We start from the raw sequence: 24,533 nt of genomic DNA, 5'->3' as shown, positions 1-24,533 counted from the left end.
AGAGCTGTCACTTCTCATTACCTCTTCTCTCATTCTCTCTCACTTTCCTGCTCATCTGTCTGACTATTTTGGGTTCCCAATGTCATGGCACAAAAAAAAAAAAAAAAAAGAGACATTGAAGAAAGAGACATTTGGACTGATTGGGTCAAAAAAAGTACCCTTCCATGTTTTAGCTCAGCTATAACAAAGCATAAGTGAAAGGTGTGCTAGAGAGGGAGGGAGGTGAGAGAGAGAAGTAGAGAGAGAGCACAGTAGTGTCTCCAGTTTTATGTTGCAGGGATCTGTCCAGCAGCACAGAGCAGTCAGAATCAACGCAGCAGACCACAAACCTCTCGCCACAATACCACACACTTGCACATGCACACACACACAGAAAACAAGAACCAGAGGCGTGACCAGGAGAAGAATCGTGAAGGAAAAGGAAAGCCACTTATTTGTCTCCATGGACACTCAACTTCCTCCGAGCACTTCTTAGTGTGTGTGTGTGTGTAGTGCAGCAGTGGGTCCTTGCCATCTGCTTAATAATTCATCAGGTCGGTCTATGAGCTTTGAGCCTGCAACACTCACCAACTTTTCCACCTCTACCTTTCATTCAGCAGCAGTCGGTTGATTCAGCAAGTCTCCTTTTGAACTTCAAATGGTTGGCATTGAGGCAGAGCAAAAACATCTGGTCCAGGCACTTTGTGAGTGTCTTGTTTGTGTGAGTGTGTGTGTGGTTAGAGTGTGAGAAAGGTGTGTGTGAGGGTTTTCTGTACGATGGGCATCCTGCTGTAAAAGTGGACACTTTCTACTTTCCTCATCTCATGATATTCTTGGACTTGGGAGTCGTTTGTTTAAACTGCTACTCTTGTGGGACTGGACGTGCAAGATAGTGCATTGACAAGCAGTCTGAAGGCCATATGGGACGCACCTTTCATCTGTCAGCCTGTCTCTGTGCTGTGTTTAGGCTGTTTTAAGGGCTATTTGTTCACACTCTCCACGGATTCACTTTCACCATGGCCGGCTGTTCCAGACGCTGCAGACAGGGCATGCTAAAACTTATTCAGTCCCTTCAGAGGCTCGTGTCTGGAACTCTCAGCAAAGGTAAGCCACCTGCATTGAAGGAGGAGACTCAGAGAAAAAGGAAACACAATGATCTTGTTTAGTAATTGCATTGGATTATTGGTTTGTTTTTTCATTGTTGGATGTTTCCACCTCTGTATTATATACCGACCAGCCACAACATTAAAACCACCTGCCTAATATTGTTTAAGTCCTCCTTGTGCTGCCAATACAGCACCAACCCGCATGTTATTCTGAGATGAAGGTTGGCACTGTTCTGCCGGCACGAGGAGGACCTACACAATATTAGGAAGGTGGTTTTAATGTTGTGGCTGATCAGTGTATAGTGCAGGATAGATACACCATAATTAGGATCTATTATTGCCAATTCCTCATTCTGCAATGCTTTAACTGGATTTTTTTCATGAGTACATGTTTTCCAAACCACTCACTCCACTTCCACCTTGGCGCCCTATAAAATCCCTCTTTTATGTTTTGTCACCTTTCCATTTATTTCAAATGACAGTCTGGTCACTTTGTTTTACAGTGATATTCTTTTCTCCCTTTCATCTCTCTTATCTCTTCTGTTTCTCGAATACGATAGCACTGTGTCAGCAGAAAAAGCACTGCATGATTTGTCTCCATGCCGACTGTGCCCGTAGAGACGCTGGAACCAAGCAGTGCCTGTTTATCTGCTGTTACTACGTGCGGAGAGCCGTAACCTCAGTGTACTGCTTATTGAACCCCACTATCTACCAACTCCTTCATTAAATCATCCTCACAGATAGAAAATCTTTTCCTTTACACAGGGGAGCAGGCAGTTAATTTAAAGAGGATATTGAAGATTTGGAGTCACAGTATGGAATCTAAATCAGCCTATCCATATCACTAGACCAACACAGTGAGGAAATAAACCCAGAAGGCACTAAATCTGTGGCATGTGACTCAAATAGTTTGTGTTTGTGTGTACAGAGCATTACTGTTATCTAAGACTGTGAAAATAAATATAGTAGAAGAAACTTAGTGGAGAATAACCTTTTCCATGCATAGGAGCCATTAAGAGTTAATTTAGAATAGAATAGAGTAGCATAGAATGGAATTTTTAGTAGAAAAGAACTCTTTATTAGAACAAAATGGAGAGAGAGCAATATATTGGCCAGGCAATTCATCTGCTGTTATTTGCCCATTATGAGGTTATCTGCATCTGCATGACTGGCTGATTAACAGATGTAGTCATTCCTTTTCTCTCTCTCTCTCTCGTAAATGTAAAGAAAAAGTGGTTACCTCAAATTGTATTGAGTCTAAAATAGAACAGAAATAAACCGATACATCCACAGTTTTCCTGAGCAAACACTGGGCGGCACATGATGATTCTAATAAATTTAGTGTAAATATTGTGTGGAATAAGCGTTACTATAAATTCAGTAATTGTAATAAAAACCCCATATCGGTCAGCCACTAGCACAGAATCTTGAATAGAATGTAATACAACAGAACAGAATTTTCTGTAAAATATAATCTTTAGTAGAATAGAAAAGAATACAGTCTTTAATACAAATACAATAGTACATTTACATTTATGCATTTGGCAGATGCTTTTATCCAAAGCGACTTACAGAGCCCTTATTACAGGGACAATCCCCTGGAGCAACCTGGAGTTAAGTGCCTTGCTCAAGGACACAATGTTGGTGGCTGTGGGGTTCGAACCAGTGTCCTTCTGATTACCAGATTACCATTTATGTGCTTAGACCACTACACCACTACCACTCCTAGTAATAGAGCAATATATCATTCAGGCAATTAATAAGCAGTTATTGGGCCATTTTAAGAATATTACCATCAGCCAATAACTCTGCCTGATAGGTCAATTAACAGATGTGGTCATTCTATCTTGGATTAGTTTAATATTACATTCTAAATGGATGCACTGTTTTTCTGCTTCCTATTTGTTTTAAAAATTGTGTAAATATTGTGTAAAATAAATGTTCATTTAAATTCGTCTTTTTTGCTGTCTTCAAATTGTATTATATTTTTTTATCTAAATGTAATATATTTGCCACTTTGCTCCACATATATCGATATCTACATTGGCCATAAAAAATTCCCATATCAGTTGACTACTAGACCACAACCTTGAATAGAACACAATAGAATGAAAACAATCTTTGTTTGTGATGTTCTCAAATTCTAGAAGGCTAATGTTCAAATCTCTCTGGGTAAACAGTCTCATTTTAGAGTTGATAATTAGTGTGAATTTGTCAGTGTGAGAGAGAAGGAAGTAGAGAAATCTTCATATGTCCTTTTATGGTTCTTCTAGATGACTGCACTTTACTTCTAATGGGTTAATGGCGATCCTTCTCCCCTCTAGGAGCAGATTATATAATGTTGCATGATTTTCTGAGCCTACCGCACTTCTCTAGCCTCAATTCTGCTCTAAATATGCAGTTTGTTTTATGGACACACTCCATACAATGAGTGAAAGTACATTCATCAATATATGGTTTATTCCTTTTCTTTGGCTGCAAGAATAAATAACTGCAAACCCCATTTTTCTTCCAGCATAACCTTTGTCTCTTGACTGCAAAAAGTCAAGAATATTCCTGGAAAAAAATTTTTGTACACAAATACCAAATTAGAAGCTATATCATTTTTACCAGTAGTGACATGGTCAGTTTTGCACATGGCAGGGTGTACGTGTTCTGTTTAAGGGCAGGGTATGTGTGTGCGATTATGGTCGAACATGAACATGGAACATGGTTATGCTGAGTTTTACAGCTCCAAAATAGGATGAGCCTCAAGGGAAAAGAGAAAGTATGTGACATTTAAAAAAAGCACCTGATCGATCAATCCTGCATGGCGCAAATTTTCCCTCTACCTTGTGGAAGAACTGTAGCATTGGCATGCATATCAAATCCTGATGAGAATGTACATGCTGCATACAACAGTTACTGTGAAGCCATGTGATTGACGGAATCAATACTGATGCAGACTCACTTGGAATTTTGTACCATGAGTGTAAAAAGTGTGTCAAATGTAACTATGGGAAAAAAGAGAGACCCAAAGGGCATTTGGAAGAGATTGCATACAATCTTTACTTTTTCATCTATAAACTAATTGGTGTTTGAGGGTTTGTGAAGGGGCTGGTGGGGGGATGGGAGAAGAGTATTTGCTCTAGAGACATCAGGTAAAAGGAATAGCTCACCTAAATATGAAATGCTGTCATCACTTACTCACAGTGACGTTCTTCCAAACCTGTGTTCCAAACCTCACTCTCTTTGTTGTGCAGGTAAGTGAGGACCCAAAAGCGATATAACAAAAATAGAGTCTTTAATGACAGTTCAGGAAAGCAATAATGAAAAACACAAATCTTCTCCTTGAGAGGAAACGGCTAACACAAACAACCCGCAGGGAGGGCGATGACAAACAGAAACTTCCTAAGATTGCTTCAGAGAGCGTCATAACGCAGCAGTCGGGGGTAGCAGTGAGCGGCTGCAGGTCTCCCAGGGGTAGACAAGGGTCGAGGGAAACACTTGTGGTTACCAGCTCTTCTCGCAGCGTCAGGCGAACAGGACAGAATACAAATGTTGGGTCGATTAGCAGAGAACAGATAGCGTTGCCAGGCGGATGCCAACGGGACAGGACTCGGACAGAGACAAACGAGACAGTAGCTAGCTTCTTGCGTGAGAAACTCTAGTGAGAATCAGACAAAGAAAGCAGCAAGAGCAGAGAAAGAAGTAGAGACCTAATCAGAGGGAAACAGGAACAGGTTTGAAGAGAATTAACGAGGTATTCAGGGGAGATGAGGAACAGCTGGAGGAGGAGAAAAAGGGAAGGAAAAGTAACCTAAGAAGACCAGCAGAGGGCGACAGAGTAAAGAGAAAGAACAGGGACATGACATACCATGACAAGACAAGACAAGACATAACAGTACCCCTCCCTCAACGAGCACCCCCTGGCACTCCCGAGGAGGAAACCTGCCGGCTCTGGAGGAAATCATCGATAAGCGAACGGTCCAGCACGTCCCGAGAGGGGACCCAACTTCTCTCCTCGGGTCTGTATCCCTCCCAATCCACCAGAAACTGATGACCACGACCCCGAGAGCGCATGTCCAGAATCTTGCGGACCCTGTAGATAGGAGCGCCTTCAACAAGAATGGGGGGGGAGTGGGACGAGTGGGAGCGCGAACAGCGGGCTTAACACAAGAGACGTGGAAGACCGGGTGGAAACGTTGAAGGTGGCGGGGGAGGAGTCGCACCGCAATGGGGCTAATGATCTGAGAGATACGGAACGGACCGGTGAAGCGCGGGGTCAATTTACGAGAGGCAGATTTAAGGGGGAGGTTGAGAGTGGAGAGCCATACCTTCTGGCCGCGACAATATCTAGGGCTCTTAGTTCTACGCTTGTTAGCAGCTCTTGCAGTCCGGTCCCTATAACGGCAAAGAACAGGCCTGACACCCCTCCAGGTGCGCTCACAACGTTGAACAAAAGCCTGAGCGGAGGGAACGCAGGAATCGGCGAGCTGAGACGAGAACAGTGGAGGTTGGTACCCGAGGCTACTCTGAAAAGGAGACAGACCGGTAGCAGACGAAGGAAGCGAGTTATGGGCGTATTCTGCCCAGGGAAGGTGCTCGGACCAGGACGCAGGTTTACAGAAAGAAAGACTGCGCAAGATGCGACCAACAGTCTGATTGGCCCGTTCGGCTTGACCGTTAGATTGAGGGTGGAAGCCGGACGAGAGTCTGACGGAAGCCCCAATCAAACGACAAAACTCCCTCCAAAATTGAGACGTGAACTGCGGACCTCTGTCCGAGACGATGTCTGATGGAAGGCCATGAATTCTGAAAACATTTTCGACGATTATTTGTGCCGTCTCCTTAGCAGAGGGGAGCTTGGCGAGGGGAATAAAATGAGCCGCCTTAGAGAACCGGTCGATAACCGTGAGAATAACAGTCTTGCCTGCCGACGAAGGAAGCCCGGTGATAAAATCTAAGGCGATGTGTGACCACGGTCAAGAAGGGATAGGAAGAGGTCTGAGAAGTCCGGCAGGAGGAGAGTTCCCAGACTTAGTCTGCGCGCAGACGGAGCAAGCCGCCACGAAGCGTCGTGTGTCACGTTCCCGAGTGGGCCACCAAAAACGCTGACGAATGGAAGCAAGCGTACCCCGAACGCCGGGGTGGCCAGCCAACTTGGCAGAGTGAGCCCAGTGAAGGACGGCCAGGCGAGTCGGAGCGGGAACGAAAAGAAGGTGTCTAGGACAGGCGCGCGGCGAAGGAGTGTGGGCGAGCGCTCGTTTAACTTGCCTCTCAATTCCCCAGACAGTCAACCCGACGTCACGTCCCTCAGGGAGAATCCCCTTGGGGTCCGTGGAGACTTCTGAAGAATTAAAGAGACGCAATAAAGCATCAGGCTTGGTGTTTTTGGAGCCTGGACAATAGGAAATAACAAATTCAAATCGAGCGAAAAACAGAGCCCAACGAGCCTGACGCGCATTAAGTCGTTTAGCAGAACGAATATACTCTAGGTTTCTATGGTCAGTCCAAAAGACAAAAGGAACGGTAGCGCCCTCCAACCACTGTTGCCATTCGCCTAGAGCTAAGCGGATGGCGAGCAGCTCGTGGTTTCCCACATCATAGTTAGGTTCAGACGGCGACAAGCGTTGAGAGAAGTAAGCGCAAGGGTTGACCTTGTTGTCAGAAAGAGAGCGCTGAGAAAGGATGGCTCCCACGCCCACCTCTGATGCGTCAACCTCGACAACGAACTGTCTAGATAAATCAGGAGTAACGAGGATGGGCGCGGACGTAAAGCGATTCTTGAGAAGATCAAAAGCCCCCTGGGCGGAAACGGACCATTCAGAGCGCGTTTTGACAGACATAAGGGCAGTCAGGGGAGAAGCCACCTGACTGAAATTACGGATGAAGTGTCGATAAAAATTAGCGAAGCCGAGAGAGCGCTGCAGCTCGACGCGTGACTTAGGTACGGGCCAATCTATAACAGCTTGGACCTTAGCGGAGTCCATCCTAATACCTTCTGCAGAAATGACAGAACCGAGAAAAATAACAGAGGAGGCATGGAAAGTGCACTTCTCAGCCTTCACGTAAAGACGGTTCTCTAAAAGGCGCTGAAGGACACGACGGACATGCTGGACATGAATCTGGAGTGATGGCGAAAAATCAGGATATCGTCAAGGTAAACGAAAACAAAGATGTTCAGCATGTCTCTCAGGACGTCATTTATCAGTGCCTGAAAGACAGCTGGGGCGTTTACGAGACCGAAAGGAAGGACCCGATATTCAAAGTGCCCTAACGGAGGGTTAAACGCCATCTTCCACTCGTCCCCCTCCCTAATGCGTACGAGATGGTAAGCGTTACAAAGGTCCAACTTAGTGAAAAACTTGGCTCCCTGCAAGATCTCAAAGGCTGATGACATAAGAGGAAGCGGGTAACGATTCTTAACTGTTATGTCATTCAGCCCTCGATAATCAATGCAGGGGCGCAAGGACCCGTCTTGCTTTTGAACAAAGAAAAACCCCACTCCGGCGGGAGAGGAGGAGGGGACAATAGTACCAGCATCGAGAGCTACAGATAAATAATCTTCGAGAGCCTTACGTTCGGGAGCCGACAGCGAGTAAAGTCTACCCTGGGGCGGAGTAGTTCCCGGAAGAAGCTCAATATTACAATCATACGAACGGTGCGGAGGAAGAGAAGTGGCCCGGGACCGACAGAACATCGTCCGCAGATCGTGATACTCCTCCGGCACCCCCGTCAAATCACCAGGCTCCTCCTGTGAAAAAGAGACAGAGGAAATGGGAGGGATAGCAGACATTAAACATTCCACATGACAAGAGACATTCCAAGAAAGGATAGTATACTTAGACCAATTAATAGAGGGATTATGTCGAACTAGCCAGGGATGGCTTAAAACAATAGGAGTGAAAGGTGACTGAAAAATAAAAAAAGAAATGGTCTCGTTATGATTACCAGAAACAGTGAGGGTTAAAGGTAGCGTCTCACGCTGAATCCTGGGGAGAGAACTACCGTCTAAGGCAAACAGGGCCGTGGGCTCCTCTAATTCCTTAAGAGGAATATCATGTTCCCAAGCCCAGGTCTCGTCCATAAAACAGCCCTCCGCCCCAGAGTCAATCAAAGCACTGCAGGTAGCTGACGAACCGGTCCAGCGGAGATGGGCAGAAAAGGTAGTGCAAGACCTCGAAGGAGAGACCAGAGTTGTAGCGCTCACCAGTAGCTCTCCTCTTACTGGCGAGCTCTGGCTTTTACTGGGCAAGAGGTAACAAAATGAGTAGCAGAACCGCAATAGAGACAGAGACGGTTGGTGATTCTCCGCTCCCTCTCCTTAGCCGAAATGCGGATGCCCCCCATCTGCATGGGCTCAGAAACCAAGGTGGCGGAGGAAGATGGTAATGCTGCGGAGAGGGGAGCAATGGCGAACGCGGAGTCTCTTCCACGAGCTCGGTGAAGAAGGTCGAACCGTCTCTCTATGCGAATGGCGAGTTCAATCACGGAATCCACACTGGAAGGAACCTCTTGGCAGAGAATCTCATCCTTAACCTCCACGCAGAGACCCTCCAGAAAACGGGCGAGTAACGCCGGCTCATTCCAGTCACAGCAGGCAGCAAGAGTCCGAAACTCAATGGAGTAATCAGTAATGGATCGCTTACCCTGACATAATGAAAACAAGACCGGGGAAGCCTCTTCACCAAAAACAGAATGGTCAAAAACCCGTATCATCTCCTCCTTAAAGTCCAGATATCGGTTAGTACATTCAGCCTCCGCCTCCCAGATTGCTGTTCCCCACTCTCGAGCCTGTCCAGAAAGGAGAGATATCACGTAGGCGATACGAGCTCTGCACTGGGAGTAAGTGGTGGGCTGGAGAGAAAAAACAACGTCACACTGGGTGAGAAATGCGCGGCATTCTGTGGGCTCACCAGCATAGCACGTGGGTTATTGATCCTGGGTTCAGGAGACTCGGGAGCCCTGGGGGCGACCGGTGAATCGAGGCGAAGAAGATGTATCTGTTTAGTGAGATCGGAGACTTGAGCAGCCAGGGTTTCAACTGCATGTCGCGAAGCAGATAACTCCACCTAGTGTCTGCCTAACATCGCTCCCTGGAACTCGACAGCTGACTGGAACGGATCCGGAGTCGCTGGGTCCATAGTGGTCTGATTCTTCTGTTGTGCAGGTAAGTGAGGACCCAAAAGCGATATAACAAAAATAGAGTCTTTAATGACAGTTCATGGAAGCAATAATGAAAAACACAAATCTTCTCCTTGAGAGGAAACGGCTAACACAAACAACCCGCAGGGAGGGCGATGACAAACAGAAACTTCCTAAGATTGCTTCAGAGAGCGTCTTAACGCAGCAGTCGGGGGTAGCAGTGAGCGGCGACAGGCTGCAGGTCTCCCAGGGGTAGACAAGGGTCGAGGGAAACACTTGTGGTTACCAGCTCTTCTCGCAGCGTCAGGCGAACAGGACAGAATACAAATGTCGGGTCGATTAGCAGAGAACAGATAGCGTTGCCAGGCGGATGCCAATGGGACAGGACTCGGACAGAGACAAACGAGACAGTAGCTTGCTTCTTGCGTGAGAAACTCTAGTGAGAATCAGACAAAGCAGCAAGAGCAGAGAAAGAAGTAGAGACCTAATCAGAGGGAAACGGGAATAGGTGGGAAGAGAATTAACGAGGTATTCAGGGGAGATAAGGAACAGCTGGAGGAGGAGAAAAAGGGAAGGAAAAGTAACCTAAGAAGACCAGCAGAGGGAGACAGAGTAAAGAGAAAGAACAGGGACAAGACATACCATGACAAGACGAGACAAGACATAACACTCTTCTGTAGAAAACTAAATATCCAAGCTTCTCTTTTATATACTGTACAATAATGGTAGATGGTGATGAGAGACTGTCAAGCTTGATAAAGGACATAAAAGTAGTCCTTAAAACTATATTCCAAGTCTTCTGAAGCCACGTAATAGCTTTTTGTGAGGAGCAAACCGTAATTTAGTTATTCACTAAAAATGTTCCGCTTCCCCATACACTGGAAATGTATTTTTAAATTAACTTTAGGATAAGAGGTTGCACAATCTTGATTCATCTACAGTACATTTAACATAGATAATGAGTTTAAAATGCTCATTGTATATGTTAAAATATATATATTTAAAAAAATAAAAATAATTATATTGAGTAATGAGTAATTAAATCTAATCATGTTCATTCTACTTCTACTTAAATTGTCCATTTTAAATCATCTTTTGAGGTTATTTCAGTATTTTCAAATTCAGTGTATAGTCCAGCAGTGTCTAGCTTTAGCTAAATATGAAGGGTAATTTGATTGATGTGTAGTCTATGGCTGCAACTAATGATTATTTTGATAATCGATTAGTCTAATGATTATTAGAACGATTATTTGGCTATTCACTGATTATTGCAACGATTAATCATTAGCTCTTAACCAATTATTCAGCTTGTGCCACGACTTAATGGTTGTATTAAATGTGCTTACTAACAATAAAGAGGACAAAATCACCTTTTAAAAATACCTCTAATTGACATTCACTGAATTAAAGGGAAAAAATTTGTTTTTATTAAGTTTAATTTGTTTAATTAAGTTGAATTTACTGCAAATAAATCCTGCTGTTATCAAGTGTTTTTGTCTTGTTTTCCATTTTAAAATTGTCTAAAAATACATAAAACACGATACATTTACTTGAGAAGCAACAAATAAGATATGTAGACTTGCTTTAAGGAATTTATCTTAAATATAAGTATTTTGTTCACTTGGTTATACTTCTGCAAGTGCAGTAAAGACAAAATATACTTGCATTCAAGATCTATTCTCTAAAAGCAAGTCTAATTATCTTATATGCTGCTTCTCAGATGTATCTTTTTAAAAGAGTTTTATATATTTTTAAATATTTAAATTTTTGATATTATATTCAACATTCTCAGATAACAATTTTTTCTTCAGCAGTATAGTTCCTAAAGTAAATGTACATGGTTTTAAATTAGTTTTAGATATTTTTATTGGAAAACAAGCCAAAACAAATCATAAATGTATTTTGGTGCAGTGTATAATGGGACGAAGTCTGCCCTCTCTCACCTTTTTGTTCACTTCTATCCATCTTTAACTCACAAAAAACAAACAAACTCTCTTATTAATTAAGCTGCGTATAACCAGTTGTCTTCACGATAACAAATGCACAGTGATGCATATATTATGATTAAATAATTTGCAAGCCATCGTGTTATAATCTAGCTGCAGCAAGCAGGCGCTTGAGTTCGAGCGTCCCCGTGACAGTGTGTATCAGCAGGGTGCAGTTTCAATCACTCCCCCTTAGATCGGGACACTTCACGCAACTCATAGAAGAGGTGCTGACCACACAGACAAATGCGAGTTTCAGAGTTTGTAGTTATTTACATGACCAGCTTCCATATTATTTGAACTTTAATAAAGCTATAACACATTAAATATAACTGCATTTAAAATGTAACGCCTGGGTGTTTCCTTTAAAGACGCACAACATGCAAGTTTTGCTCCAGATGTTTGGAAGGTTTAGAGTGCATCTGGACTGTGATCTGTGTAATTCTTCCTCTATTCAGTCAGGTGCAAACTGCAGTGCTGCTCTCGCACGTCATTATTAGAGTTTAATGGGATCTCGCGTTACGTTTAACAATATTTTATTCAACAATTACATTTTGTTTTCTACAATTTTTTATTGCTGACGTTGTCAATATTGTCGACTAATCGTTTTAGCACTAATGTAGTCTCAGTCTCAGGCCCACAGTCTGTCTGTGTACTAACATGTGCTGTGAAAAAAGAGATTAGTGCTGAAATTAAAAAGGCTAAATTAAGGTATAAGGAAAAAATTGAGGCAGATTTGAGAAGTAATAATTTAAAGAAAACCTGGAATGGTATGAAAACACTGATTGGGTCTAATGATAAAGCTAATAGAGTTGTCCTGGATGGTTTTTCATCTGATAAACATTTGGCTGATGAATTCAATGTATTCTATTCGCGATTTAACAAATTGTATTATGATGATGAAATGGAGGGTTTAAGGGCTATTACACAGGCAGCTCCATCAATTACTGTGGACAGTAGTACTGTGGCTAACATATTTAGGCGCACCAGATCAAAAAGTCCGGGGCCAGATGAGATTTGTGGGCAATTATTAAGAACATGTGCAGATCAACTCTGTCTTATCTTCCAGTATATTTTTAATTTGTCCTTATCACAACAAAGAGTTCCTAGAAGTTGGAAGCATTCTATTATTGTGCCTTTAGCCAAGTGCAGCTCCCCAAAATCCTTGAATGATTTTAGACCTGTAGCCTTGACCTCATTGGTCATGAAAAGCTTTGAGAAAATTATCAAAGAGGCTGTCTTACTGCAGGTTGGAGATCAGTTAGATCCACTGCAGTTTGCATATAGGTCTGGCAGGGGTGTGGAGGATGCTGTGATCACACTACTGCACTTTATTTTTAGCCATCTGGATAGAGCAAAAACTCATGTCAGACTTTTATTTGTTGATTTTATTTCTGCTTTTAACACTATTCAGCCCCTTTTGCTCGCTGAGAGACTGATTGCAGATTTTAACCTGGATTTGAATTTGGTGGGCTGGTTATTGGATTTTTTAACAGATAGATCTCAGCGGGTGAGGGCAAACAGCACCCTATCTGAAGTCACTTTTACATCTACTGGTTCCCCCCAAGGATGCTGTCTGTCTCCTCTCCTGTACATCCTGTATACAAACCAGTGTCGCAGTTTGTACCAAGATAGATACATACTTAAGTTTGCTGATGATTCTGTTATTGTCAGCTTGCTATCAGGGAATGAGCGGGACCATGGGCCAGTCCTTAGTGACTTTGTAGAGTGGTGTGATAGTTCATCTTTACAGCTGAATGTATCTAAAACTAAGGATATGATCATTGACTTTCGCAGGTCACCACCTTACCCTACAGTCATGGTTATTAAGGGCATGGATATTGAGCCCGTGGAGACATACAAATATCTTTCAGTCATTCTAGATAACAAACTGTGTTTTGAACCGTTAGTTGATGCTGTCTCAAAGAAATTCCAACAAAGAATGTACTTTCTTAGGAAAATGAATACTTTTAATGTTTCGGCAGACATGATGATTTTGTTTTATCGTGCTTTCATTGAATCGGTTTTATCTTTCTGCATATCTGCTTGGTTTGGAAGCCTCTCCCTGACAAATAAAAACAGACTTGGTAGTCTGGTCAAAGTGGCGAGCAAGATTTCCAGGGGAAGTCAGGCTCAACCAGGGGAGTTATACATAAAACAGGTACAGAGGAAAGTTAGAGCTGTAGCTCATTCACAGGATCATTCCCTTAGAACAGAGTTTGAGCTTTTGCCCTCTGAGCTGCGTTATCGAGATCCTAGATGCAGAACAAAGAGGATGCACATATCTTTCATTTCGGCAGCTGTGAGGCACCTTAATGGCAATTAGCACTTCATATTAACTTGCACAAGTTGCATTTTTGCACTTGACGGTTTCCTGTATTTTACTTATTTATTTATTATACATGTGTATACTGGGCGCTAATGTGAATTCCTTCTTTGCTGGTTGGTTTTGTTGGTGAGTGTTGTTGTATGTTATGTGATTTATGTTGAGCATTGCTGCAAATTCAATTTCCCCTTGTGGGACAATAAAGGTACTTTGAACTTTGAACTTTGAACTTTGAACTTTTGAACTTTGAACATCTGATGCATATAACACACAAAATTGGAAACGCTTTCTCAGTCCTAAATCTGACTGGCTGACTTTTACAAGATTTCCGAGAGCTTAGTTTGCACTGGTCCGGGTGGAAGCACGAGTCGATGTAGCAGAAAGTAAAGTGAATATTTATGAGCAGAGCAGCATATTATGCTTTGTTTCCTTAATTATATCTGTGAAATACTCCATAATAATGTTCCGTGCTGTACTTACACTCGCTACAAATTTTCCACAATTTTCCCGTGTGTTTTCTGTGCAATCGCTCGTGGAGATCCACGCAATTATATAAATGGTATGAGCCGTCTCTGATAACCCTGCCCCTAAACATCACGTAATGACAAACCCGACTGTGACTAGTTGATTTACATGTCAGTTTGATGGGTTTTCCTGCCTAAGTGGGTGGTTCTTTGCCAATGTTAGCTGCGATAGATCACAGACCTTTGCCGTTAATGTAAAAGATAAGTCTATGCAAGACTAATTGATATGATATCCTTCTTATAGTTATTATTAGAGCTATAGTATCAGATTTTTTTATGTATATATTGACCACCTACTCCGTTATTGAGACTTGCATATTAAAGAATAAGGTTTACCTTACATGGAGCGAACACTAATTTCCATGATGGTGACTTCCAATAAAAACAAACACCATAATTATAAGCATTAACAGCATGGGTAATACTTAACAGAACTGTAAACACAACTAGAACTCAACTGTTTACGCTCCACAAAAGCCCCCATACCTTGCCCAGGCCTACATAATTAAATATTCAGGTGCAAGAACCTATGGCTAATACCTCAAAACACAGTTCAGCTGAAACAACTCTTGACTTTACATAATTGAATAAAGTATGTTTAAAAACTCAGCGAATACATTTAAAAGCAATGCATTATTATTATGTAAAACAAATCAAATGAATATAAAGAGCCAAATTTGCTAACGTACGATGTACTAAGGGCCCAATTATTATTATTATTATTATTATTATTATTATTATTATTATATTTTTCAGTGATAGCTTTCAAATCTGAACAATTTTTTATGGTTGTTCTATGATGCCTTGGAGTCCTTTTAGTCGCTTGACTGACACAATCACTTTCTATCTTTTGGTCTATGTTCCACAGAAAAAAAATATGGGTTTGGAATAAGGGTGAGTAAATAATGACGGGTTTTTCATTTCATGGTGAACTATTCCTTTAAGAGCTCTCACTAGTTGAAATTCCATTGTGCCTGCAGCGGTAACTCTTCCATTTCTTGTGCCTTTAATAGATAATTATAAAATATATAACATTTGAAGGGCTGATGCAAAGTTCACAGTCGAACTGCCTGAGGGCGCTGAAACATTTTAGAACAAAAAAAGTCCTATTGCAGACCAAGATGTTCCACACTCACAAAGAGAAAAACAAGATTAAGCGAGTGACTCAGTGTCTCTTTCCATTCATAGAGATTTTGCTGCTATTTGACCATAGTTCATCATGGACTGAACAGTTTTTCAGTTAAGACGTAATTTATATTAAGATGGTCTAAATTAAAGAATCAATGTCCAATACTGGAATTATTTACATTAGAAAAAGTGATTTAAAGGTTGCTTTGCAAAGTTTAGAGAACTACTAGCTCAATAATTGATTGTGTAGTTGAAATTGCACTATTTGTGCAATAAGCTTCAAACAAGCACTTAAAAAATAGTTAATCCAGAAGATAAAACATGTACTCATTTACTTACCCTCATGCTGTTCCAAACCAGTATTACTTTCTTTCTCTGTTGAAAACAAAAGGAGATGTTAGGCAGAATGTTAGGGGCTGTCAATCTCAGTTGCCATTACTTTTCATTGCATCATTGTAATGAAAGTGAATGCTGAGTGAGGCTTGAAAGAGAGTCATACAGTTTTGGAATGACATGATGGTGAGTAAATGGCGACAGAATTTTTTTGGGTGAGCTAACCGTTAAAAAAAAAACATTTTTATGATTTATTGTGGATTCTCTTTCCATTATAGTTAAATTTTTTGGTCTTCATCTGGTTTCAGTCAAACTCTTTAGTTGACACCAGGTTTTGTTTACCATCTGTTTGACAGCTACAGTGCCAATGCAATTTAACTTTCTCCCACACTCTCTCCCTCCTTCACACCTTCTCTCCTCTTTTATCTCCTTCTCTGTCATTCGCTGATTTTTAAGCCATCTCTCTGCCTAGATCTTTTGTGGTTATATTTTGGATTGCCTGTAGCAGCTGTAAAGGTGCCAAGCGCTCTTCGGCATCATCTTATGCAAATGTAACATTAAATGTGACACATTCACAACATCCTGAATTTATTCAGGCCTGTTCACGTCCTCCTCCTCCACCTCGGCCCCTTGTTCCCACTGAGCTAGATAATATGTACTGTGTGTGTGTGCCTGAGGCTCATAATAACTTGCGGCAATAAAACGGGCAGTGCCAGCAGGACCCAACCTCTAACATATTACTTTGCATCTTAAGAGAGAAAAAGAATAAAAAAGAGAGTAGGAAAGAGAGAGAGACTAAAACACACTCTAATGTCCTAATCCCAACAACCTTATCATGACCTTTAAAAAATATGCCTATATTAGCATGTGTTTGTACATGTGTGGGAGACTGAATTCAGGTCCTGTGCTCTTACATGTGTAATATGTGCATTAGAGTGGGATTTGCACTGTATCCCATTAGTATTAGAACTGTGCAGCAGAAAAACACACTGCAGCAGTCTGAAACCGATAGAGGACGATGAAAATGTCATTGTTTTCTTCAGTTTGGTATTTTAGATTTTTAAGTTTTCAAATCTCAATATTTACAGAGAGCAACACCTCAATATTACAGTTATTATTTTTGTATATTTAATCCTCTTCTGAACCATTCATTCATGCTTTTTGCATTGTAGTGGGCACATTTTCTTTTGTTAAAGGGATAGTTCACCCAACAATTGAAACCTGTTTTCATTAAACCATCCTCATACCATCCCAAACCAGTATAACCACTTTTTTAGGATTTCTTCTCTTTGCATGGACCACAAAATTAGATGTTTAATTGACAAATATCCCAATTCTGATTGCAACACTCATTGACAGAAGATGATTGACAATAAAGAGAAATTACAAAACCATGGAGCTGGGAAGTTGCCAAATATATTAAATAGTAGCCCAGGGTATGAAATTAGCACCTGCTAAATGCGGGTAGCCTATATCATGTGCATGGTGGGTAATTTTGCTCGTCTACCCTCCACTGTGGCGGGCTAACTGTAAGATGTTACAGGAATGACAAGAATTGCTGTTAGACACAAAGTCATGTGCTTGAAGAATCACATTTTATTATATTTTGAAGAAAATCCTTTGATGCACATCTCTGATGCGCTGTTTATTCAGAGGTGTGCTGCGGGAGTGTGTCTCCTGGAACACGCGCATGTGAAGAGTTCTCCTTCTTTCTATATCCGTCGTCTGAAAACTGTTTGCAAGAAAAGTGTCGTCTATGAGAATGCTGCTAATGACCTCAGAGCATCTTAGGAGGTGCTCGAAATTTTGTTCACTTTATTTCCATGGAGCAGTTCGTGCTTAACATGCATATTGAACGCAACTCGGGTTCACATTATAGCTTAGAAAATTTAAGAGGAACATCACTGTTGTGTACCAAGGAAGAAAGAAAACTTGGCGGTTTGGAAGGAGACCAGGGAGGCATAATTCAGGTTATTCTCTTACGTCAGTATTTTTATTGCACAATGAGCAACAAAATTTGTTCACTGACATTTCCTTTATTAAAAGAAAGGGTTAGCTAAGAGGAAATAAAAAAAATGTCATGCTTTTATTGCATCTATTTGAAATTGTGTTTTGTTGATTGGTTGATGTGTATGTGAATGAAGGTTGTAGGCTTTCGAATGAGGCATATCGATGTTGCCATTCCATACAAATTATTACAAATTGTCATGAGACTGTTTTAGCCACAGCTTAAACCTTAAGCAGATTCAAACCTGAAGCATAATAAATGGTAACGAGGCATGCAAGCACCAAATACTAGGGTTGGGCGATGTCCCCTTAATTGGCAGTTGACGATGTTGACAGTAAAACATCGCGATATAATTTCATATAATTTTCAAAAATGATATGAAAAATTATAATTTCGTTATTTTACTAACCCAACTAATGACTCGGCGCTTTATCAGTAGGTTGCACGACACGTGAAGCATTTTTTTTTTTTTAGCTTTCACTTAAGAGTTGTGCACTTTTTATTTTAATATATCTCTTTACATAAATACTATTTTCCACTTAAAAACTATAATTTCGTTATTTTACTCACTGATGAGCAAAAGGTGGAGGCAGAAATGACCATGTACCTGCAGGAAATGGCCATTGATGGGGAAGAGGACCCGCTGACTTGGTGGAAAACGAACGACAAAAGGTTTCCGTTCATGGCAAGATTAGCACGGAAATATCTGTGCATATGTGCTACCAGTACTCCATCAGAGCGGGTCTTCAGCACAGCGGGAAGTGTAGTTACTCCAATCCGCAGCTTATTAAAACCAGGTAAAGTGAATATGTTGGTATTTCTAGCCAGAAGCATCGAAATTTAAACATGGTCTATGGTGAAAGATAGTAGACTTCTTTACGCATTTTTCGCCATCCGTTGCGGAGCTATTCGATTTTGCATATTATTTTTTAAACGTTCATTTGTGTAGTTCATATGACCACTTTACAATATTTCAATAACATAATTTATTTTGTAGCCTGTGCTGAAGTTAATTGTGCTGCTAATTATAAGTGAAATGTTAATGCCGAGTTTCGGTCTGAATGTTGTACCCGTTTCATTTGTTGTTCTTCTATGTTTTAATAAATGTGTGTTATTCATATTCACCTTGTTTCTTTCATTTGATTTGACATTATGGATTTATGGCCAAGGAAATTTTTCTTTAAAAATATTAACCAAACAAAAGTTATTTGACGTTCGCTGGTCTGGGTTTATCTTAAACTGCCGCTTCAGTGTATACAAGAGCTATGTGACAATGAGCAAGATTTTCTGAGACACTAAAACTACTAATAATTAATTAATAAAGTCTATTTTCTTGTAGCCTACAACATAAAATATTTTAATCTAAATGTACAGTGTAAGACATGTAAAAAAAAGACAAGAAGCTAACAATGTCAAGATCAATATTTGTGCAGCCTGCCTGACATGGTATTTTCACAGACTAAAACGTCACGTCTCTGGCATAAACTACAGTATTTAAAATAGCATATATGCATTAGTTATATTCTCAATTTAATTTACAGAGCAATCCCTGCAAAGTTTTTAGGTTAACTATAGAAGAGACTTGGATTAGTGAGTCACACTAGCAAGACTCGCAAAAGGGGGCGTGGCATCACGATGGTGGCTCGACATCGTGATGTTGGTCAGCCATCACACAACCCTACCAAATACATTTTGCAAACATCTTTTGTTTGGGAGTGTGGCCAATATTTTGTAATATACTAAAAAAAGAATATTGTGCGTTTTTGTGAAAACACCATAAAGGACTGCAGCGCATCATAAAGTGTAGTTTATCTCTCTCTTTGCCTTTAAAGCAGTGATAGCTCTGTAAATACTTCAGTGCAGCATGTTGGGTGAAGCATAACTGACAGACTACCTCGAAACAAACAGTTTCACACTGTCATTCTGAGAACATGTTTTGCACAGGCCAACTGAGATTTGCGTGCATGCGTAACCATGGTTACAGCGGCTCTTTAATTGACTTTTAATGGAGAGATAATTTGGAACTGAGGGAGAGCAGAGAGAAACTGTATGTACAGTATATGAGAGCTTAGTCCCCCCGACTGCAGTGTCCTGAAGTTCTGTTTGAGTGTATATAAGTTTAAGGAGGGAGAAGTAGCTATACACACACATATGCACAACATTCAGTGCTTTTGGATGGTCACACACGCACATTGGCACACACTTGGATGCACTTGTTTCAGAAACACCTGGACAGAGCTCTCTCTAGAGATTGCAGTCAGCGTTCTTTCTACCTAGTACCACTCTCTCACTCTTTAACTGTCCCCCCTACCCTTTACGCACTCATAAACACAGACACATTTTAGACTTATACATCCCCCACCTTTCCTTTCTCTGTCTGTACAAACACACATGTATGCTATAGAACTGGGTATCAGTGCAGAACTTGATTCAATTCAGCTAATGCTGTATAAAATACAGAGAACCTCCTAACTGAAAATACTTATTTTTAAAAATGTAATTAAGGTTGTACTATTGAACTTTTAACTCTCCATGGGCATCTGTGGTTGAACCTGAAATTGCAATTAACTTGCAGAAGAACACGTTTTTATTTTTTATTTTTTATTATGTCAGTCGGTAAACACAATATCCCCGGTGTAATGTTGGATTAATTAAAGCATAACAACCAATATATGCTTCAGCGCTCAGCGAGTATTGACGCTGACTACCACCCCTTGAGTCGCGAGTTCGAATCCAAGGTGTGCGGAGTGACTCCAGCCAGGTGTCTTTAAGCAACCAAATTGGCCCGGTTGCTAGGGAGGGTAGAGTCAAATGGGGTAACCTCCTCGTGGTTGTGATTAGTTGGTCTCAATGGGGCGCGTGGAAAGTTGTGCGTTGATCGCAGAGAGTAGCATGAGCCTCCACATGTTGTCATGCACAACGAGCCACGTGATAAGCTGCACGGATTGGTGGTCTCAAAAGTGAAGGCAACTGAGACTTGTCCTCCGCTACCCAGATTGAGGTGAGTAACCGTGCCACTATGAAGACCTACTATGTAGTGGGAATTGGGCATTTCAAATTGGGAGAAAAGGGGATAAAAGTTAAAACAATTTCATAAAAAAATATATATGCTTCAGCAATCATTATAGTAAACATATCTAAGCATTATAGCAAGTAAACAACTTCGCCAAATAGTTAAAGATCCATTCAGAATTTGCTACACTGCTGCAGCTGCTGTCCAAGACTAATGTAGCTTCCCCAATCTGCCCTAATGTTCTATGTTTCCTGTTTTTCGAAAGTGCTACACACTCACTTACCTAGTTATCTAAGCACTTCCTATTGATGTGTTTTGTTTTTAAATGAAAGGGGCACTCAGTAATTTTGAAACAAATTAATAAAATCATGAGCACTCACAAAATAAACATTGCTTTCTGAATACGCCCCTTGCCTGCAGATGTTCAAACAGTCAGATAGTCCCGCCCCCAACTGCCACAGGCCCGTGACTGCCACAGATAATGGATTTTTTTTTTTAAATGGATTTATTTTGTATCAGAGCACTTGATTTATTGATTGCTGTCAGGATACAAAGAGACCTTAAACCAGTATAACAAAAAATACTTCTGGTATAAATGACATACTCTAGCTTTAAGCTCAATTGACAGCATTTGTGGCATAATGCCTCCCTTTCTCACTGTAAATTCCATTTGTACTGTTTTTAAGAAAAGTAGGTACGATTGAAATTTATTTATGTGGTAATCAACATAATGCCACAAATGCTGTCGACTGAGCTTGTGTTGAATAAAACGTAAGCATTTAAGAAAACACTAGATTTTTGCTGCCGTTTGATCATACCATCGCAATGCTAAAACTCGCCATCAAAATGCTAAGGTATTCTGGGTAGTTGGTAGGCAGTTGGTTACATGTTCAAGACAGAAGATCCAATCCTGAAAGTTTCTATGCCATTCTGGTTCCTTGATAATCGATCGGGTCCCACCTTCAATAAAAATGTATGGGATATTTTTGCCCATTTCTCCACCCACCAGGCAAAAATCATAAAAGTCTGACTGCTTCCAAAAGTAGCTCACCTCTCCTCTAGAAGAATTATTTATGTTCCGAACACAAGCAGTGTGGGACAAGTGCCAAAGTATAATAATTAGAGTTTTTGAGCTGTAAACACACATGTGCTTGCTTAACCATCCTTTACTAAAGAATGACTGAAAATATCCAGAGACTCAAGACAAAGAAATGGCTGTTAAAATGCTGTCATTCCAGATGTGTGTCAGACACATGCTGTACTGCTGCAGAGAGGCCAGATGTTAAACTCACTGGAGTGTGTAGTGGGGAAAACAGAGCCTCTGTATTATGCGTCTGGCTGGCAGCAGTTCTCTTTCCCCTGCAGACCGAATATAAACGTCTACTACGATACTCTAACTTAGAGTATCTTGCGTTATTTCTGTCTCTCTCCTTTTCCCTCCCTCTCTCTCCTTTTAACAGCAGATCGAAGATGACAGTGCACATCTCCACTTTTAATTTTTAAATCACTCGCCCCGTTTTACGTAATCTACTTCCTCCAGCAGTTTATTTTTATCCCCAGCATCCCCATCCATCTCTTTCTCACCATCTCTTTCCTTTTTTTTATCCATCTAACTTTCTTGCTTTCCTTTCCTCTGCTCTCTTTCTCCATCCATTCCGTCATTTTCACACATTCTCTACTTAGAATAATAATAATAATAATAGAATAATAACCAGTAATTTGAGAGTTTGCATATTATTTCTTCACTTTTGTGTTAAGGTTATGCAGAGGTCAGCTGGTTTCCATGGAGATAAGTGTGGCTTGTGGTATTTTAAGGAAGGCCCTAATATATATTGATGTTCTTCCCACATGTGAAAGTGAATGTTTTTCTTAAAGGAATCAGACAGCATATGTGGCACGATACTGATTACCAGAAAAAAAACTCCTTCACTCCTTTTTCTAAAAAACAAAACAAAAAAAACATCAAGGTTATAGTGAGACACTTACAATGGAAGTGATTGGGACAATTTTTGCAGGGTTTAAAGGTGAAGTATAAAGCTTTTAATTTTATAAATGCACACATTAATTCTGCTATTAAACTATGAATTGTATGGTTGTTTTGGGATATAAATTTAAATGTTTACGGATTGGTCCCATTCACTTCCATTGTAAGTGGCTCACTGTAACCCAGATTTATGCTTTTTGCTTTTTTTTTAAAAAAAAAAAGAGAGACGACTCAAAATAAATTTTTGCGGTAATCAACATTATCCTACACATGCCGTAGATAGAGCTTAACTTGTATTGAACCCGGAATATTCCTTTAAAGGGCTAGATCACCCAAACATGTAAATTCAGTCATTGTTTACTTACTCCTGTGTTGTTATAACCCTATGAACCCTTTTTGAGAGTTTTTGGACAGGTGCCAGTTCATAGTGAGTTGAGTTGCAGAGCTGACGCAGAAAATAGAAAACAAGCGATCAATAGAATGTACTGTCGCACATCACTGCTGGTTAGGACAAAAAATCTGATTACCATAGAAAGTATACCTTTTAATGTGTATTGTTTGCCATCAGGTTAGGACACGATGTGACTGTGGCTGCTTGTAGCCTCCTCTATGTGTCTGCTTGATTTTCGAGTACTTTGTAAAAAAAAAATAAGGCTGGGCATAGAAATGCATCAATTCTTCAACTACAAACTCTTCAGACATGTTCAGTAAGTTCTGTTCTCTGATTTGTGTGCAGCTGTGTTGTGTTCTGTCATCTCTATCACTGTGAAGGACCTATTTTTTAGATAAACAAAACGAGTTTTTGCTTGAACACCCCAATGACGCGAGGGAGCGATTGTGTGCTTTTAGAACAATCATGAGTACCACGGAATAACTTATTAGACTTCTGAATTATATTTTTGTGTACTTTTGAAGCTTAAAGAGGTAGCCACTATAAACTGCCATTGTATGACATCACTGAGAACAATTGTTTTTTCACAATTTCTCTCTTTGTGTTAAGAAAGTCATATAGGATTATAACCATAGATATCTATCCATAGATACCTTATTAGCAGCTGTTTCTATGGGCCGCATTACGTCGACGCCATACGTTTTCCCCCTGTAGGAAACTGCAAATAAAGTCTTCCACAAATGAATAAATCATGGCAAACATAAATTAGCAGCCAGTCAGTCAATTCATTACATGATGAACTGGTTCCACACAAAAGCATTTTATGCAGTGGTCTGATGCTTCCATACATTCACTACATTCAAACAGCGCTCCTTGTTGACTGCTCCCAAATTAGGCATCTACCAATGTATAGCTATGGTTATAACAACACATGGATGAGTGAACAATGACTGAATCTTAATTTTTGGGTGAACTAATCCTTTAAGTGTACTTGTCTCAATTCTGCTGGAAGGCTAATAACTGTGCATTTTTTTCTCCATATTGTGTGTAATAGAAATAATTCCATTAAAAAAAAAAAAAAATACCCTAATAACATCATATATTAAGTCAAAATTGTTGACAATAGTTCTGAGATTTCTGACAAAAACTGATCTGTGGTCGTTCAGTGATTGTAAAACAATGTTTGGTTTATGTAGATGAAACCTGTTTTTTGGCAATACATAATGGACATATATGGAGCATGTGCATTAACATTCTCAATATGCACAGCTGTGGATAAGAGTTGATTACAGCTACAGGGTATGATTGCCTGAGCACTCACTCTACTGCAGATTGTGTAAAATTCTGCCCCCTGCTGGTTTCACTGCTGTTTCACAAATTAACTTTTTATGGACACCAGCTAATGGACTACTTGGCTTCAAAAGGTAATTATACAGTTATCTATGTTTACAGTCTGCTAAACCCATTTAATATGAGTGTCCACAAGATGATTGTATATTCTGAACATATACAAAGACAGGAGATTAAATATATTGACCACAACTGTGTGTTCGAAATTTAATGGCACATTAAGTTTGCACAGCTTTTCAGAGTGAGTGCAGAAGCTGGTAAAGATAGCACACTAATGCT

The 24,533-nt window shown here is 40.5% G+C and overlaps 1 protein-coding gene across 1 annotated transcript in view; it reads left to right on the top strand.

Moving 5' to 3' along the window:
* The first annotated feature begins 863 nt into the window (after positions 1–863).
* Positions 864–24,533, top strand: part of LOC127637120 (Kv channel-interacting protein 1-like) — a 70,853-nt gene continuing 47,183 nt past the window's right edge. Inside the window, exon 1 of the mRNA XM_052118036.1 lies at positions 864–1,083. Within this exon, the coding sequence (XP_051973996.1) occupies positions 996–1,083 (88 nt within the window). The 5' untranslated portion in view covers positions 864–995. The remainder of the gene's footprint in view (positions 1,084–24,533) is intronic.

The sequence above is a fragment of the Xyrauchen texanus genome, chromosome 44, assembly GCF_025860055.1.
Source record: "Xyrauchen texanus isolate HMW12.3.18 chromosome 44, RBS_HiC_50CHRs, whole genome shotgun sequence".
Taxonomy (NCBI): Eukaryota; Metazoa; Chordata; class Actinopteri; order Cypriniformes; family Catostomidae; genus Xyrauchen; species Xyrauchen texanus.
The sequence above is the reverse complement of the archived record's forward strand: the minus strand, read 5'-3'. Positions and strand labels throughout refer to the sequence as shown.